Source organism: Aotus nancymaae, unplaced genomic scaffold (assembly GCF_030222135.1).
Source record: "Aotus nancymaae isolate 86718 unplaced genomic scaffold, 86718_ANA_hifiasm-v0.15.2.pri h1tg000011l, whole genome shotgun sequence".
In the NCBI taxonomy this organism is placed as follows: domain Eukaryota; kingdom Metazoa; phylum Chordata; class Mammalia; order Primates; family Aotidae; genus Aotus; species Aotus nancymaae.
Window position 1 is genome coordinate 58,263,129 of NW_026988422.1, and position 19,662 is coordinate 58,282,790.

Here is a 19,662-nt window from a genome sequence, read left to right on the forward strand (position 1 = left end):
GGAATAGATACTCAGAGAGGTTAAGCAAATTGTCCAGGTCGCACAGCTTGTAAGAAATAGAGCTAGGAGTCAAGCATGCCTTTGCTTTTAACAATTTAAATAAAGGAGACAGGCATGGTAAGTATAACCAGCTGACAACCAGGCAGGCCTCTGGCTTCCAGGCCCCACTGAGGTCTAATGGGGAGATCTGAGTAAACAACCCAGATCCTAAATGGAAAGTTTTCAGAATGGCCCCACTGCCCCTCCATCTGAAAGATTTTCATATTTTGCTCAGGAAATAATCAGAACACTTTTCCTCCTGGACAAGTCTGGAAAAAACCTTGGCAAATCTGTACCTTCCAGTTCTCCTAGTCCCTACTTACACAGGCCAAAATAAAACACACAAAATAAAACCCCCAAAACATCCCAGTAGATTAAAATCCTGTCTTTGCATTTGTGCTTCATTTAGAATGAAGCACAGGCCTCATGGCCAGGTGCGGTGGTTCACACCTGTAATCCCAGCACTTTGGGAGGCTGAGGCAGGCGGGTTACTTGGTTCAGGAGTCTGATACCAGCCTGGCCAACATGGGAAACCCTAAGCATCTCTACTAAAAATACAAAAATTAACCTGACATGGTGGTGGGCACCTGTAATTTCAGCTACTCAGGAGGCTGAGGCAGGAGAATCGCTTGAACCTGGGAGGTGGAGGTTACAGTGAGCCAAGACTGCACCACTGCACTCCAGCCTGGGCAACACAGCAAGATTCTGTCTCAAAAAAAAAAAAAAAAGAGTTCAGCAACCTTCTCTAGGCCCCATCTTTCGGAGCTCACTTGCTTGGCTATGGATTACAAATCTGTCAGCCAGACTCCCAGATTCCACCTGCTACCTGTCTATGAACACACACATCTTCCTGCACAGATCCCTGTGTAAATATGTGTTACAAACCTTTCCATGAAGCAGAGTTAAACTGAGAAGATTCTATGTAGTAGGGTCCCAGTGCCCTACAGTGTGGCCTTCCTGGGCTTAAAGTCTAGAATGACTTTGCATGGTGTGAAGGTGGGTGTTATGAGAGCTTGCCAAGCTGAGACTGGCTGGGGAAGGGACATCGCAGGTACACTTAGGAGGCCTGAGAATCAGAACAAATTGGTATCACTAGGCAGAATGTGGCTGAAGCTACTAGTTGGGTGCTCAGCATAGTTCAGCAATTTTGTGAGCATATTTGTAAGAACATATATGTTTATCAGCAGAAATAACGCACTGTCTGGGTTGACTGGCTCTGTGTCTGTGTACATTCTTGGATCCCAGAGAGCCCTGGGGAGCAATACATCACACAAGCATTTCTTTCCTGAGAGCTGGTCAGCGGGATCGTTCCAGGGAAAGCTGGGCTGGTGTTGACCAGCTGAGGTCTGAGAGAGAACATGTGTGCACCCCAAGCCCAGGATGCCTGGCTCTCACAGGCACTGGTGGAATTTCTGAGTGTGTCAGTTACTCTGCACCTGTCCCTTTACACTTAGCCCCAGCCTGGCCTGGCCCAGCAAGTCTGCAGCCAGAGGTAGCCTGAAAAGAACTGGCCAACACTTCTGAGAACCAGGCTGAGGCCAGAAGGCACATAAAGCCTGAAGGATTCCTCTCTGCTCAGGATCCCATGTGAGAGGCCTGGGGCTCCTGTCACACATGCGCTCAGCTCTCACCGCACAGCTCAAGTGGCCACGTATGTGCATGTTTTTCTCTCCTGCTGTACTTCAAGCCATTGTTACTCAAAGTGTGGTCTGTGGGCCAACAGCATCAGCATCATCCAGGAGCTTGTTAGAAATACAGAATCTCGGGTCCCATCACACACATCAGATTACAATCTGTATATTATCAAGAACCCCAGTGATTTGAATGCACATTAAAGTTTGAGAAACACTGCTACTTGAAAGCAGGAGTGAACCTTGTCGAGGTTATCTTTGTACAACTAAGCTTTTGTATCCCAGAGGCTTGGTGGTAATTAGGTGCTCAATAAATACATGTTTTAACATTTCATTTTGAAATAATTGTAGACTTAGGGGAAAGTTGCAAATATAGTACAGTGGTGTATGTGAACCGCTAATATCAACAGCTTACATGACCAGAGTACAATTACGAAATTAACATGGGAAATTAACATAGGCATCATTAACCAAACCACAGGGCCTTTTCTAATTTCCTCCATTTTCCTCATGTCCCTTTTCTGCTCTCGGATCACTCCGGATATCTAGTTGTTGGGTCTCCTTCGTCTCCTCTAATCTATAGCAGCTCTCTGGTCTGTCCTTGTCTTTCATGACCTTGACCCTTCATGAGTCCCCCTCAGTTATTTTGTAGTCTGTCTTTCAACTTGGACATGTCTGCTGTCTTCTTGTGATTAGATTGAGGTTACACATAGAATAGAGGTAATGCTGTGACCTCAGGTCCTCATCTCAGGGAGTACGTAATGTCAACATGTCTTATTCCTGGTGATGTTAATCTTAATCTCTTAGTTAAGCTCATGTCTGCCAGATTTCTCCACTGTTTCTCCACTCCAAAATCACTACTATACTTCCCTCTTGAGTTAATAAATATATTGGGAAAGATAATTTGGGACTGTGCAAATATCCTGATTCTCCCACTGATTTTAGTGGCCATCACTGGTCGAACTCGCCAACAACTTTATTTTTCATTTTTTGTTCCTGGCTGACAATTATTACTATTGTGTCTGCCTAGTGGTGATTCTGTATTTCCCTCCTTTCTTCTATATTTATTAATTGAAATTCTTCTGCCAAGAAGACTTGTTACTTCTTCCCCATTTTTAAAATTCAATTGCTTATTTCAGTAGGGGCTCTTGGGTGTTTATTTTATCCCATGGGTTATAATTCAATAGTATCATTATTTTATGTTCTTGCGTAAACTGGTCCAGCCACTGGGAGCTCCTACAAGTTGGCTGTTGTGTCCTTTCAACATGCCCATCCTTTTCTGAGCACTTCCTTATTTTCTAGTACAAGATGTTTCAGACTCATCTTGTTCCATATAGTTTAAACAAATGAATGGGAGAATGAAAAAGTAGGCTGTATGTATAAACTCAGCCTTCCTGTGATTCCTCAACTAAGAAGCTGTATTTAATTCACTTCTCAGCTGGGAGGAAGAACGCATGTTCAGACGCTTCATAGAATCACTCACCTCCAGCCGGGCATGGTGGCTCATACCTGTAATCCCAGCACTTTGGGAGGCCGAGGTGGGTGAATCGCTTGAGGTCAGGAGTTCAAGACCAGCCTGGCCAATATGCACCCATCTCTACTAAAAAAAAAAAAAAAATTACCCAGGCTTGGTGGCAGGCACCTGTAGTCCCAGCTACTCAGGAGACTGAGGCAAGAGAATCTCTTGAGCCCAGGAGACGGAGGTTGCAGTGAGCCAAGATCGTGCCACTGCACTTCAGCCTAGGCGACAGAGCAAGACTCCGTCTCAAAACAAAACAAAAAACAGAATCACTCACCTCCACTGTTCTATGAGCCTCAAGGAAAGCTGGAGAAACTTTTAACCAAAAGACAAAGGAAACCATATCTGTGGAAACTGTAGGCTGGAAAATTGGCTCACCCTGAAAGTCCGACTCATGGACTTGGCGCAGCTACCAAGCAGTATGAGAGAGTGCTTCAGAGTGGGTGTGCTGGAGCCAGATGCCTGGTCTAAATCCTTACAGCTACTTACTGCATAACCTCCCCGTGCCTCAATTTCCCCATCAGTAAAGTGCAGGTGATAATGACAGTCCTTGCTGTGGAATTGTGTAATGACAGAGTTTACATATATAGATTGCTTAGAATAGCCCATGGTACATGTAAACATTTAATAACCATTAGTCAGGAGTCTGGCATTTCCAGCAATTAGCTCATCCTGCTAAATTCATTTAGCAATTGTTTATTGAGCATCTACATTACAGTATACACTGTTGTGAGTGCTGGGATCTCAGCAGTGAACAAAAGTGATGCCACTGCTGTCACGGAGCATACATTCTTCTGGAATAAAAATAATATAAGCATATAACAGACTACACTACTTCTTAAGACAGTAGAGGGGGATGGGAACAGCGGCATTTTTGGCATCTACCAAAACCATTCACCTTCTCTTGGTATAAGTGTCCATTTTCCTCTGTAGAACCACACCGTGGCATCATACAATTCACGTGTTGGTCAATCAAATACTTGTATTGCCCTAGCCACAGTGATCAGTTCAGGCAAGGACACATGACCTAATCAGCACCAGAGACACTTTTGCAGCTGGGGCTCTTCAGGGTAAAACCAAGGAGCTAAGAGCTGCAGGGCACTGGGGGATGTGGCTTGAGAATAAAGCCAGCACCACTGAAGGCAGAGCCAGGAGTGGAGGGAAAAGTCTTGATGGGTTGTGCAAGCCTCTGAATCAAGAATGGGCCTGAAGTTCATCCCAGGGTCGACTTCTCAGTTATACGAGACAGTAATTCCCTTCTACTACTTGTTAATGGGAGAGTTCTGAGCTTACCGCAATCCCTCAGAAAGCTGACACCTGAGCAGGCAGCAGGTGCCTGTGCTGAGTCCCTGGTCTTGCTCTAGCACTTCTCAGTTTCCTGCCTTGCCCTAATGCGCACACACACACCCTACCACCACCACCACCACCACCACCACCACCACCACCACTGCCCAGCTTGGGCCACCTCCTTGAGGAGATTCCCACCCAGTCCTCCACAGAGCTGGAGTCTCTCCCTCCTGCTCACCTGGCTTCCCTCCCAGACTCTTCTCCCTAAGCCTCTTCTTCCCAGGCAAGTCTGGCTGAATCCTGGTCTCTCAGTTTTGCCTCTTGTGGTCCGGCATCCTCCTCTCCGAGGCCTGAGGGGCTGATGCCTCGTTTGAGATGGCCAACAGAATGCTACCCCCAACCTCAGGAGTCCCACAGAAGCTTACACCCTGGAGGGTCCCCCTTTTATTACCTAATCTCCTGCCTCTATTGTCTTCCCATAATTCCAAGCCTGAGCAGCTTCAGGGCAGATTCAAGGATGTTCGAGTTCTCTCACCTCTATGTTCTGTTAGAGAGCCGTGTCCTGAGAGCAGACAGGGAGAAACCCAACTCCCACTTCCTTTGGGGAGATTTCCATTTCTCTTTTATGAAATCCTAGGGAATTTACTGTTTAAGCCACTTAATGGTACGCTGACTCGACATTTCTTGTGCTGTTCTCTAACTCCCCTCGAGTTACCTTTCATTCACTAGATGATTTGCCTCTTACTTGCCATAAGCCTAGCATAGTGCTCAATAAACACTGAATGAAGAAATGAGTGGTTGAATAAATGAATTATCGAATAAGTAGTGAAAAGAGTGAGTGAATGAATAGATAAATGAATAGACTAATGAGGAGAGGTAGTAATAGGCCTGGGATAGAGTGGCAGAAGGATCAAAAAACCCTGGAGGGGATAGGTCCTGAGCCCAGGGAGGGGAGGACGGGGCAGCTACCATGGCAGAATGGCAGGAGGGAGACAGATGTCATCAAGTCTCTCAGCCTTGTGTTTACATAAAAAACTGGAGATTGAGCCTTGGTTGCTTTATAGAACCCATTTATTAGCTTTTTTAAAACACATGGCTGGGTGCGGTGGCTCATGCCTGTAATCCCAGCACTTTGGGAGGCCAAGGCGGGTGGATCACCTGAGGTCAGGAGTTTGAGACCAGCCTGACCAACATGGTTGAACCCCATCTCTACCAAAAATACAAAAAAATTAGCTAGGCATGGTGGTGCACACCTGTAATCCCAGCTACTCGGGAGGCTGAGGCAGAAGAATCGCTTGAACCCAGGAGGTAGAGATTGCAGTGAGCTGAGATCATGCCACTTCACTCCAGCCTGGGCGACAAAGCAAGACTCCATCTCAAAAATAAATAAATAAAACACAAGTGCCATTTTTTTCATGGCCATTGTGCATCTTTCAATGACGTGGTCGGTTATGGCTGCTGCGGGCTCTGCCTCAGCACCCCACTTCCCAGATCAAGGAAGGACAAATTGGCCATTCCAACAGCATACTAGGTGCGGCCTCTGGTGAAGGACCTTGGAGGTCCAGTGGACTTGGGGTCATCCCAAAGTCCGTCAGCAAAGACTCAAGTCCTCTGGAGGTCAGAGCCATAGCGCCTCTTTCTTCCCCCCAGGCTCCCTTCTCCTTCCTCTGCCATTAACTCTCCATCCTGATTCCACACTGGCACTGCTGGGAGCCCTGTGGGGCCTCAGGCAACCCAAGAGAGCTGCAGATGACTCCATGGATTTGCAGCTACACATGAAAACCCACGGTTTGTTTTGAATGGATCGTGGCTCTGGCGAGAAAGTCTTGGGATGTAAATCCGCCATGAGTGGGGATGCAGATGGGAAGCAGATGTGGGATGTGGAAAGCCCCTGCTCCAGCGCCTAAGGCCCACCTTGGAGAACACATGCCTTCCACTGAAAAATGCAGATGGGCAAGGCAGTGCTCAGACACTGTGGAAGCCCCAGCTAAGAGCCCAGTCTGCTCAGCTGTCACCCTCTCCTTCTTACCATCACTCTAGGCAATGAAGCACTCCTTCTCTTGCATTCTTGGAGGATATGCCTCTTCTCCCTGCCTCCCTCTCTCTCTGTCTTCATGTCACTGCCTGTCTTACTGTCTCTTGCTCTCAGGGATTCTCTGACTCCATGTCTGTCCTTGGTCTGTGCCTCTCCCTCCCTCCCTCCTCCTGGCTGCTGCCCAAGGCCAGTGCCCCTACCCTTCATGCTTGGATAAGTCTGCCAATCAGCTTGAACCCCTGGAGTGAGGAACAGGAACAGTCCAAGGGCAGACGGCAGCCCCAGTTCCATGAAGGAAGGCGATTTCAAGCCAGAGAGGCCTGGGCAGGATGAGGCCAAGAATTTCTCACTTACCCGCAGGGCTGGATATTTAGTCTGGGTTGGGGAGGGCAGGTGGCAACCAGCCTGGAGCTCCCAAGCCTGCAAGAGCGCTCTGCCCCAGCCCTCATCCAGCTTTAGGTTTCATTCAGTGTGACTTTCTCTCCTTCCTGGCCTGGACCCAGCCCTCTCCAGCACCAGGAAGAGGCCGCACAGCTGGGTACCATGGTCACAATTACCCCCAAGGACATGGGCCCAGGTGAAGGGCAGGCAGGACAGGATGGAGCGTGTTTTGTATCCTCCACCGCTCTCCAGAGAGCTAGGAGCAGCCCTTCCCTCTCAACCCCTGCAGGGCCCCAGACAGCCTCCAAAGGCAAATGCGCTTTTTCTTTGGCCTGTATACAGTCTAAATACTTTATCCAATTGATACGGGCTCTATATCCAGTTGTCTTATTTTCCTTTTTGGGTCTGTCCACAGCTCTCTGAGCTCTCGGGCAGGATTTCGGGACCATTTGTGGCACATTCCAGAGGCCACTCACAATCTCACAAATTAATTCTAAACTTGTACACGGGCTGTGAATGCTATACAACCTTTGGCAGTGGTGGGGGGGATCTGGAGGGACACACCAAAAGCCATCCAAAAATAGAATGTTGCCATTCCCAGGAGACTGGAATTGTCTAGAGGACAATTTCACAAACGCTTCTGCAGATGTGAAGAAGGATGCTGTCAGAACGCAGCTGGGACCCATCTCCCTGGCACTCTCGAGTCTCTGCTCAGGGGCTGTCTTCTCTTCCCAGCAGGCACTCATTCCAGGATCTAGGGACCCTGTGGTCCCCAGCACTGGGCGGCACTGAGGGGGTATCACCGTGGCACCACAGCACAAGGCATGGTCCCAGGAGGCTTGGCATATAGTTGGAGGCTAAGCTCTTGGTTCTAGGTTCCGTTATGCATTAAGCATATTTTTCATACATGCCTGACACTGTGTTAGGCAGTGGGTGTGAATGGCGAACAAACCCGACAGGGAGCCTCTGCTTTTGCAGGAAACAGGGTGCCAAGACTTAGAATAACATTCAGGAAGACCAAGGAGAGTACCTTGCAGCTGAGGGAGATTTCAGGCAGGTCACAGCAGCTGCCTCTGGACTTCAGTTTCTTCACCCATAAAATGGGGGTGCTAACAGTGCTACTTGGAGGCTTCAATGAGATAATTAATACATGATAACTCCTAGTCATAACAAGTCACTAATGAGGACCAGACAGCCAAAGCAGTTAGCAGCAGAAGGGCAGGAGGATAGCAGATGTGGTCAGTGCTCTGCCCACATGTCCTCCGATCCCCGTATCACTTCAGAACACATGGTTCACTCCCAACAGCCCACACCTGCATCTCTTTTCAGCGGGCTGCTCTTGGGCTGTTGGAACCTGCTCCGGCCACCTGCATGGAGGGGAGGCCAGTGCCCAGGAGGCCACTTCCCTGAGCCCCAACAGGCAGCCCCTGACCAGTGACTCTGAGTGTGGAGGTAGAAATATCTCCTCCATCTCCAGAGCGCCTGCAGACTGAGCCGCTTACCCTTCACGGCCTTTTGCTTGACATTGTGTCCTTGCTTGGCCTCCTCTTTCCAGACCCCTTCCTCTACTCCTGGGAAGATTTGGAAACAATCACCACTTTCACACAAATCTTTGTTCGCTGGGTCTGCTTTTGGGAAAAACATCTTAAGACACTGGGAAATGCCAAGTAAACATTAGGAGGTGTCTCCTAAGCTGTGTGACCCTGTCTTCCTGCAGAGTTGCCCCTGGGCCAAGGCAAGTCCTCCCAAGTTTCTAAGGAATCAGTCACAACAAGATGGCCTTCTAACTCAGGAAATTGGTGCTTCCTGTATTTGAACATGGCAAAGGCCAGCACCATGGGAAGCCGGGATGGCCCCTGCCATGTAGTTCTCGGCTCTCAGTTCAGGAAACTGTCTGAGCTGCTGCCTTTGGGACTGTGTTCTCCCTCCAGAAACCTGCACAAAGAAGCCAAAAAAAGGGCATAAAATTCAGATTTCATTATTATTATATTTCTATATTCCTGGAAACCCCAGCGATCATCCTGAAGCTAATTCTTTAGTATCTCTCTTCCCATGTCGCATCAGAGGGGAAATGTAGACTGGTGGGGCAGAGACACACAGGCAGCCAACAGGGCAAATCCAAGATGCGGGTCTGGATTATTTGTCTAGACTTTATGATTTTTGGGGTATTTGCCAGCTTTTCAAGTTTTAGGATTTGTTGGGATTTTTTTTTTCTTATTTCAAATAAAAATTTCCTTCATACCTAACTTTGTATTTTTTTTTTTTTTTAAAGGGATCCAGGGCCAGGCACAGTGGCTCACTCCTGTAATCCCAGCACTTTGGGAGGCCGAGGCAGGTGAATCATGAGGTCAGGAGTACAGGAGTTCAAGACCAGCCTGGCCAACATGGTGAAACCCCATCTTTACTAAAAATACAAAAAAATTGTTGGGTGTAGTGGTGGGTGCCTATAATTTACTCAGGAGGCTGAGGCAGGAGAATTAATTGAACCCGGGAAGTGGAGGTTGCAGTGAGCTGAGATCACACCACTGCACTCCACATGGACAACAGAGTGAGACTCTGTCTCAAAAAAAAAAGTGAGTGGGGGAGTGTGATTCCAAATTGATGTAAGCTTTAGGCAACAGATGACCTCAGTAGGCTTTGACCATCTGAGGAGTGGGAGACTTTTTCACAGACTAGCTTCTGGCTCCATACTTCTTCTATTTTTTATTTTTTTTTGAGACAGGGTCTCACTCTTGTTGCCCAGGCTGGAGTGCAGTGGCGCGAGCATGGCTCACTGCAGCCTTCACCTCCCAAACTCAGGTGATACTAACACCTTGTGAGTAGCTGGGATTACAGGTGCCTGCCACCGCACCCGGCTAATTTATGTATTTTTTTTGTAAAGACAGGGTTTCACCATGTTGCACAGGCTGGTCTCGAACTCCTATGCTCAAGTGATCCACCTGCCTCGGCCTCCCAAAGTGCTGGGATTACAGGTGTAAACCACCACACCCCACCTGCTCCACACATTTCACCTCTTGTTTTTCCTCTCCTGTCTTCATACTTCTGGTCCCACATGTGACAGCTGCTGATCTTGCACCTGCCACCGTGTCAGGTGAATCAGCACAGTTATTTCTGCAAGCCATTTATAATCAGGACAGCTAGCAATAAATATATGACATAGATATATTACATACAATCCAACGGAGTGTTTTCCCAACATAAGCAAATGAATATATTACAGAAGGCCCAACTGAATATATTCCCAACTCAAATTCTCTTAGTCATACTCCCGAATGCCACAGCCACCTCACCACAGCCTGACATGAATGGAGGTGTGACAGAGAATAAATCAGAGTGGAGACCAACTACTGTTAAATTTTTTGGCGAGGAGACAGGGTCTTGCTATGTTGCCCAGGCTGGAATGTAGTGGCTATTCACAGATGTGATCATAGCACACTGCAGCCTCAAACTCCTGGGCTCAATGATCCTCCTGCCTCAGCCTCCCAAGTGCTGAGACTATAGGTACATACCACCACACATAGCATAAATTTTTTTAACCTTAGCAAATGCTACGCAATATGACTTTGAAAATAATATACAATGTTGGAAGGAACTCACGTAGGTGAGGGGCCCTCAGTGAAAGCCTCGTTAGATTCTCAGGAAACTGACCTCTGGTAGCTGGACTTGCTGTGAGGTTTGGGCACATAATATTTTAAGGTCTGTAGGTTTTAGCCACATCCTGTATGTGTGTGTGTGTGTGTGTGTGTGTGTGTGTGTGTGTGTGTGTAAGGGAGGAGGGTGACTCAGAATTGTTCTGGGCTCTTCATTTCCTCAGTGTCCCTCAAGCCTGACTCCAAGCCAGGAAGACCCAGGCAAGGTGGAGGAGGGAGAGCACATGGAAACTATGGCCATGGCTAACAGTGAGTTTGGCCTTTTGAGGTTGGACTTAATAGCAGGAGACATCACTATTCCAAAAGCCCAATCGCTCCTCTTCTTTTGCATTTTCCTTATTTTAGTTTAGCCCTTTGATTTTTAAAAGCAACATTTCTTCTGAAAAAATTCTCGGTTTGTCTGTGCTGAATGGAAGGTCAAAGGAATTTAGCTATACCCAGGTCAGGCCAAGGTCAGTACCAGTGGACGTGGGAGAGGCAATGTCAGAATTGAGAGGATGTTTTGTGACTTACAAAACACTATTTACATCCATTGTCTCATTTGAGCTTTACGTGCCCTTTGTGGGGTAACTTGTGTACATTGTTAGAATCACTATTTCCCAGTTAAAGTTAAGAAAGACTAAGCCATTTATGCAACGTATAGACGTAGGAAGTGGCAAGTCAGAAATTTGAACCCAGATCTTCCAAATTCAAATCCACAATATAACCAAAGACAACTGTGGATGGTGGTTTACTGTTGCTGACTACTGATCTTTTTTTACACTTAATATGTGTCAGACACAGTACTAGCACTTTTCATGAATTCTCTTATTTAATCCTTGCATCCTCTGGCACGAACCAGGTTTGAAGGATGGGGAGGTAGCAGGGAGGAAGGACAGGATGGGTCTCATTCCTTGAAGGTGCACAGAACGAGCAAAGGAACAAAGGGAGGCACGAGCTGGCGATGGTTCAGACTGTGTTCACTGAGAGCTGGTGGTGCTTCCCAGTCGCTGTCCTGGGCCTCTGGCCAGTCAGGTAAGCCTCCTGGAAACTTTCATCAGCACACTCTTCTTAGTAAACATGGGCTGTGCCCACAGAAAGTGGGCTCTGGCTCAGCCCTGGAAGCAACAGCTGGGAGAGGCCTGTGGCCTGTCACTACCCATATAGTTGCTACTCTACAAGAAAAAGGCCCGCTACGGTGAGCTGATACATCAACCAGCTTCCGAATTCCCAGCCAAATGATAGGCTCGGCCTCAGCACCCAGCTTTGAGGTTTAGTGGGGCTCCTGGATGCCCATAGGTCTTGGCCAGATCTTGCCGTTTAGTAAGTCTCTTCTTCCACTTCCCATCAGGGGCCTGGAGGCTGGTCAACTCCCTGAAGTGTCTCTGCCAGCTTATTTGGACTGGGGGACGGATGGTGCCTCCTACCCTGGAAGGGGAGGTGGAAAATGGACCCTGTGCCCTGAATGGGCAGCAGGAACCTCAGGAGGCAGAAGGCAGTAGGACTAGACAGAGAAGTGCTGGCCAGACTGGCTCCCTGGGGTCCCGGAAGTCACAGACCCACACAGTGGCTCCCTGGATTGGAGGATAATCAGAACACTAGCAACTCTCTTACCAGTGTTCTCTGGACTTGACAGTCCTGCCCCTAACCCCACCTCCTTTGAGCTCGTGTGAGAAAATGTCAGAGCCAATTTGACACCTACACTCATCCACTGGACATGTAATCCTGAGTGACTTACTTCTCTGTGCTTCAGTTTCCTCATCTGCAAGATGGGAATAATGATTGTCTTTGGCTTAGAGAATGATGTGAATATTAAATGAATTAACATAGGCAGAGTGCTTAGAACAGGGCCTGGCACAGAGTAAGCACGCATTAGATGTTGGCTGCTATTATTATTATTACAAGAGTCCTGGGATTACTCCCTTAAGCCCCAGTACTTTCCCCTGGGGTGCTTTCTGTCACTTTCTGTCACTTAAAATGGATTGAGATTTCAGAGCAAGCACTGGAGACGCTTTTCAGTTCCTCCTAGTGGGCCTGCTGAGGGTGCCGTGACTAACTGCGAGCACCGGCTTGCTGCTCCTCTCCAGGCCTCCTCCAGTTCCAGGCTGGTTTCGCTGCTCTGACTCACTGGTCTGTTCGGACTGGCCACAGCTGCTAGCTGGAGAAGTGGTGTTAATACCTCATTAGCACCTCCAGCTGCTCCTTGTGGGCACTAATCACTTCAGCTTGCTCCCTCTGGAGTGACTGAGCTGCCTCTGAAAAGCAGGCCATGTGATGGCTCAGACTTCTCCAGCTGGTCCCAATTCCCTCCCTCAGATTGCTACTTTTACCCAGGAAGTGAAACAACTTGACTTGCTGTTTACATTTTGTACACACACACACACACACACACACACACACTTTTCTAATAGGTCAAATTCTTACTCCTTTGGCAGGACCTGAAACCAAACTTATAAGCAGGTTCTTTCAGAACCTTCCTTTTCGTCCCCAGCCCACACCTGCAGACCTGCCCCTCACCCATGCCACCCACAGTTTGTACAGGAATCAGACAAGAAGGCACGGGCCCGAATTGGAAGCAGATGTTTGGGATGATGGGTGGGGTTGGGGTGGAGACAATAGGAGGGGTGTAGACCCTGCTAGGGCTGCTTGTTGCTCTGACCTACTGCCAAGGCCGAGAAAAATAGAGTGACTGTTCCTGGTTAAATACCCAGCTGTTACTCGTGCCAAACTTTCCTGGGCCTCAATCCTCAGAGTCTCTGGCTCTGCTTCCAAAGTTCTCCATATCCTTGTGCCAACCACTATCTTGGCCCCTTCTTCCCACCATGCCAAGCCCCCAAGACCAGCCATACCCTCAGAAGTCAGGATTGGAGTTTTACTCACCCCGCCTTCCAAAGCTAAACCACAATGCCATTTTTTAAAGGCTAAACTCAAGGTATGGTCTGACAAAAGAGTTTTTGCTGATTGAGTGTAAGAGTCTACTGGAAGACATGGCTTGGATGACAAGACAGAGTTTTCAAGGTTTAGAAGGATAATGGGTCAGAGTTGTTAAACCAGACCACTGTGGAGTATGCAGATGGATGCCTGTCGACTGCACCCACTTTGGAACATCTCCAGAGCTGCACACAAGGCTGCCCAGACCCAACACCATGTTTGTCTACCCTGTGACATAAAATGCTAGATATATAGAAGAAGACCCAAGTTTAATTCCATTGTTTTGGTTTTTCAAGGAGACACAAGTTGGCATCATCACGAACAAGGTTTCAGGGAAATCCCTATGGGAAAGAGAGCCTAAAGGAAGAACTGGTTTTCTAAACGCCATGGTCTGACCCAAGCCTTATCCAGTTGTGATCCCAGTCAGAAGCTTTGGAGATAAACTTTAAGATCTGCCCAAACCCCAGGGAGGAATAGATGTCATTTGCTGTACACAACAGAGAGATAACCAGGGACTGCAGTTTCCTGGTTTAGTATTAAGGGAAATTCCACTGAAGCTCAGTGTTTCCACCCATAGTGGTCACAACCAACTAACTTCATGTCTGTTCGTAAAACTGATTTGCCTTTTCATGGCTCTGAGTTTATTGGAAATGGTATTCCTTTGACTTTCCTCTGCCACAGTGATAACAACCATAGTACAACCCCTTTGATTGCTATTAGCATTGGAGATACCTCCCTCTCCTCATCTACTCAAGATTCTAATTTCATTCGCTGAGCTGCAGGCTACTGGCCAGTCCCTCATTGCCAAAGTCAACACTTCAGGTCTTCTTTGTCTGGGAGAGCAGATTAAAGGGAGAGTGGGCCCTAAGATCACCGAGTCCCCTTTCCCAGCCTGTCCCGGGACCGCCCAGGTGTGTCTATTTATGGCACAATAATGGGCTTCTCCTTGGGTCTCTTGGTTTGGCAACTATCTTTACAAGAGTTCTTTCTTGTCTGAAAGTCAACAAGGAAAGTGACTTCCTTCCCTTTCTGTAGGAAGCTAGACTAATTTCACTTGTAGCAACAGCAACTGTATAATATAAAGTCTCCAAACACATAAAAAGAAATGCTTCCCACCAAGAAAACAGGAGAAACAATGGGAGGGGGGTGGGTGGTGACGGGTTGGGGTGCCCAAGCTTCAGGAGAGGGAAACTATAAGGAAAATAGGTTGTTTATACGTCTGTCTCCCAAGATTGTAAGCTGCTCAGAGGCCAGGGCCACATTCTATCTTGTGTGTCCTCAGCTCCCTGCACAGTGCTTGACACATAGGAAATGTCTGCTGAAATGTGGAGATGCACAGAACTAAAGAAAAAAAGGGAGGCTACAAACCCAGGGATGGAACAGAAATACCCGACTGGGGAGGGGAAGGGAGGAGGTTAGGAAATGGAATGACAACTTAGAGCAGAATTGGATGTAGGAGACCAAGCACAAAATGATGACACACACATAATCTTGCTCTTGCACAATAACACAACATTTTGTTTTCAACATAACATAAAAGCCATCAAAGGCTCTCTAGCTGACTTGCAAATACTCTTAATATCCCTGACTCTGTTAGTTAATGGGCAAACAGAGGAATGTCTTGGCAACTCCTTCAAGTGGGAGTTCTGAGAAGAGAGGGAACATTGTTGGTCTGCAGAGGATGGGAAGATTCAGAAAAATCCCTTTATGTGCAAATCCATAATGCAGGTGAAGCGGGGGGTGTAGAAGGTGTGGCTTCACCCAACAGAGGTACAGAAACCCCTCACACTGGAAAAGATACTATGTTTATTGTTTCAACAGAATAGTTTCACAGTATCTTGACAGTTTTGTTTAGGGTGTGTGTAGTCTCCCTTTTAACTCCGGCATTCTTGAAAATGTTTGCTTCCCCAGTGAGATATCCACCAGGTATTTGGCCTTTGCCAAATGGTGCTGTTTCACATAAGCAGAGTTTAGAGACAAAAGATTTATTCAAATAAGTTTTTTTTGCAAACTTAATTACCAGAGATAAACATCAGGGTATTGTGTAACATATCTGACCTCATTTTTTCATTTGATACCTATTGATTTTCCACCAAAGTAGGGATATTAAAATTTCAGGGTCTTTTTCTTCAGTTATATCCTCAAGGGTGTCTTGTATTCTTTATATAGAATTCATTTAAACTTGAAAGTCACTTCACTCATTAGTTGGTAGTCTAAGGAACTTTCTACATTACAAAAGATTCTAAAGCCATTACTAATAGCTGTATCTCTTAAAATCTCTCTACTCTGCATGAGTAGGGCCTTTTCCATAAATCCCAAATCCCCAAGTGACTGATAAGTAAGCCAAGGTATAAAGTGTTCATCTGTCACACACAGCGTCACCAAGTGAACATGAGGCAGTCAGCAAGCACAGTGGCCCAGTGTCTGGGCTGTTTCTTAGTCTAAACTAATCTGCTAGAGACAAACCAGAAATGTGGAGTTTGGGCTTCGACACAGAACAGACCCATATTCAAATACAGCTCTACCACTTGCTAAGAAACCTTGGCAGTTATTTGCCCTCTCTGTGCCTCAAGTGTGTCTTGTGTAAAATGGAGAAAACAAGCCCTACCTTGCAGGGTCATTGTGAATATGAGACAATAAACACTAAAGCTCCTAGTATATGAGAAAAGCTAAAAAAAAAAAAAGGTAGCTATTATGATTCAGTAATCAGGTGAATTAAGAAAAGTCAAGGGTACTAGGTTGCCTACCACATGACACAGCCCCTCAAATACCTCTTCTGTCCTTAGAGGATCATACAAAGGAGGAAGAGGTCTTTTCTGACTTGGGGTCTTCTTCATGAATGTTTGGGCTAGGTGTCTTGAATGCTCATTCTCTCTGGCCTGCCTGGACACGGCAAGGTGAAAAAAAGAGTCACCACCTCCTTGGAATTTCTATGCCAGTCATCTACTCTAGCACTCTCAACTGCCCCCAGATCCATACAGCCTCCTGCTATAGAAATTACCAGGGCTCTGAGTCATAGGCAGTATGGTATCATACATACTATATATAGGAAAACTTTTTTCTCAAGAGCTCCATGTTATTAGTCAATTTTCTTAATTGGTTAACAGCATCATTCTGCAGGTCGGGAAACTGATATTAAAAGGTTGTCTTGCCCAAAGTTGAACCACGGGAGTTAAAAATAAAAATATGAACATTTGGCCAGGCCCAATGGCTCACACTTGTAATCCCAGCACTTTGGGAGGCCAAGGCGGGTGGAACACCTGAGGTCAGGAGCTCGAGGTGAGCCTGGCCAACATGGTGAAACCCTGTCTCTACCAAAAATAGAAAAATTAGCCCAGTGAGGTGGCATGCATCTGTAATCCCAGCTACTTGGGAGGCTGAGGCAGAAGAATCGTTTGAACCCGGGAGGTGAAGGTTGCAGTGAGCTGAGATTGCACTGCACTCCAGTCTGGGCAAGAGTGAAACCCTGTTAGAAAAAAAAAAAAAAAAATTCAAGCCCATCAATTCACAGTTTTCTATCCTGTGATGAAGCTGTTTTGCACACTTGATGCCAAAGTGTCCAAGGGCACCTTTTTTGAGAAAACACCCAGTGACATGAGATGCCTATCCTGCAGAGTGCTGGAGGCCCAGGGCCCTCAAGTCAGAAACACAGGATACAAGTAAATTCCTGTCAACAGAACGGGCCACCTGGTTGAGGACATAATGAGGTTTATAAAGAAACCTCCTCTCCTACCTCCTTATGTAGTCCAAGATTGACTTCTTCCTAGAGTCACATCTAAAAGATGAACTCCTAAAACCTCACTTGGAAATTTGCCTGGTTTGCCAGCTGAACCTGGTCTAAGGCATTCACAGCCAACACAGGCTACAAAAGCCAGGGTGACCTGCTTATCATTGGGTATTTCAGGGAAATAGCAACACAGGCCTCATCTGGATAAACTATCCATCATCTCCCTGAAGGGAAGCTACAAGGGGAACTAGATGAGAAGTCCCACTCTGTTCTTGCAAGGTAACTGGATGCTGTAATTCTGTGCTGGTGTGTCTGATCCCTATCCCTAGAGGTACCAACATTGTTACCATCCCATGTTTAAGAAGCTGCTACTTGGCCGGGCGCGGTGGCTCACGCCAATAATCCCAGCACTTTGGGAGGCCAAGATGGGTGGATCGCGAGGTCAAGAGATCGAGACCATACTGGTCAACATGGTGAAACCCTGTCTCTACTAAAAATACAAAAATTAGCTGGGCATGGTGGCGCGTGCCTGTAGTCCCAGCTACTCGGGAGGCTCAGGCAGGAGAATTGCTTGAACCCAGGAGACAGAGGTTACGGTGAGCTGAGATCGCGCCATTGCACTCCAGCCTGGGTAACAAGAGCGAAACTCCATCTTGGAGAAAAAAAAAAAAAAAAAAAGAAGCTGCTACTGCTGGCTAGTATTGACAAGCCAGGGCTATACTGACAGCCTGAACAACTTTGCTAAAGCCACCTCTGATCCCATATTGGAAAACCTACAGATATTATTCCTTGACTTCTGGAAAGAGACTGTGTTCTCCACATCTTCTTCCAGGAATTAACTGCCCATCTGGTAGAGACCACACCTGAATTCACTGCAGAGAACCAGGTCCCTGCTGTGGCTATCATAAAATGTTCTTATATAAGCAAAATTAAAGCAAACTGAATCTGGGAGGGAAAAAAGGGGTTATTTATAGCAAGGTGTATCTGAACTCAAGGCAGCACCACTCTATTGTTTACAAACCAAGATCAACATGACCTGCAGATCTCTAAATCCATCCTTTTGTACTCCAAAGAAAAGCTAAAAAACAAAAACAAAAAACTAAGCTCACCAGTAACTTTGGGATAGCTTTCTGTTAGGTGGTGTGCAGACTCAGTATCCTGAGTCAGAAATACTAGCCTATTCCAGTTTTTGAGACATTTTAGTGCTGAGTCATTTTCAATACTACTACTCATATATGATACTCAATAATTTCCAGCTGACCAGCCTACAAAACCTGTTTAGGGTATAAAAGCAAAGGAGTATCCAATTTGGAGTATCTAGGCAAAAATCTTTACAGAAATAAGAGATCTTATAGCCTTAGAACGATTACTCAGATTCAGTATCAGGAATCTAGACTAGATTCTACAGAGCAATGGTGGTCTCAGAAGACTTTTCAAACCAATTATGAGTCTATAAATAATCACTATGGAGAAACTGACCTTAGCGTCTTATCATGACACACATGGGCTCTTTTTGCCCCCTCCACTATTGTTAGGACAGGCTGTTTGAAAAAGGGCTTGGTGAAATAATTACCATAAATCAGGATAGTAGTTACGTTACCTTTAGAGGGATGAGATGAGAGTGTGCTCTGCAGTGTTTTATTTCTTGACCTGGATGGTGGCTACCTGTGCATTTCCTTTATAATTACTCATGTTATATACCTTTTATATATACATTGCATCTCAAAATAAAAAAGGAATTTTAGTATCCTGTAATACTTTTACTATTATTCCACATATCTGGAACTGGTTTATTATGCTTGAGAGTCTATGCGAAGCCAGAGTAGAAGGAAGGAGCCCTTGGGGTTCAGGCCACTTGTTGAACCTCTATTGTGGTCCCGAGAGAAGTGTGGCTGGACAGAGGTTTGAAAGCTCTATCTACAATGACTCAGAGGCAACCGTGTACAAGAGGCTGAAGCTAGTATTTACGGAGTCATAAGAATGATTTGATGCGCTAAAAATCACTCAATGATCAATGTTCATAGTGAGCTAGTCAAAGCCATAACAGCAACTGTATATGATTCAGGACTATAAATAACCTTAAAATGTATAGTTAGAAGGATACGCTTTAAAGATCTTGTTTCTTAAGAGACAGCGTCTTAGGCAGGCACAGTAGCTCATGCTTCTAATCCCAGCACTTTGGGAGGCTGAGGTGGGTGGATCACTTGAGCCCAGGAGTTCAAGATCAGCCTGGGAAACATGGCAAGACCCCATCTCTACAAATAAATAAATAAGGAAAGAAAGAAAAGAGACAGTGTCTTGCTCTGTCACCCAGGCTAGAGCACAGTGACACAGTCATAGCTCACTGCAGCCTCAAACTCCTGGGCTTTAAGTCACCCTCCTGCCTTGCAACCTTCCAAAGTGCTGGGATTATAGGTATGAGCCACTGTGCCTGGCCCTTTAAGACCTCTCATATCACTCAGGAGCTTGGTGAGGTAAGAGGA

At 46.5% G+C, this 19,662-nt stretch overlaps 1 protein-coding gene across 1 annotated transcript in view; it reads right to left on the reverse strand.

Annotated features, from left to right (window-relative positions):
• The window catches only part of LTBP2 (latent transforming growth factor beta binding protein 2), a 167,692-nt gene that overhangs the window by 144,879 nt on the left and 3,151 nt on the right, over positions 1–19,662 (reverse strand). The window contains exons 2-5 of the mRNA XM_064374527.1: positions 8,728–8,827; positions 8,395–8,463; positions 8,206–8,259; positions 7,529–7,655 (exon numbers count right to left, since the gene is read on the reverse strand). Coding sequence (XP_064230597.1) covers positions 7,529–7,655; positions 8,206–8,259; positions 8,395–8,463; positions 8,728–8,827 — 350 coding nt within the window. The remainder of the gene's footprint in view (positions 1–7,528; positions 7,656–8,205; positions 8,260–8,394; positions 8,464–8,727; positions 8,828–19,662) is intronic.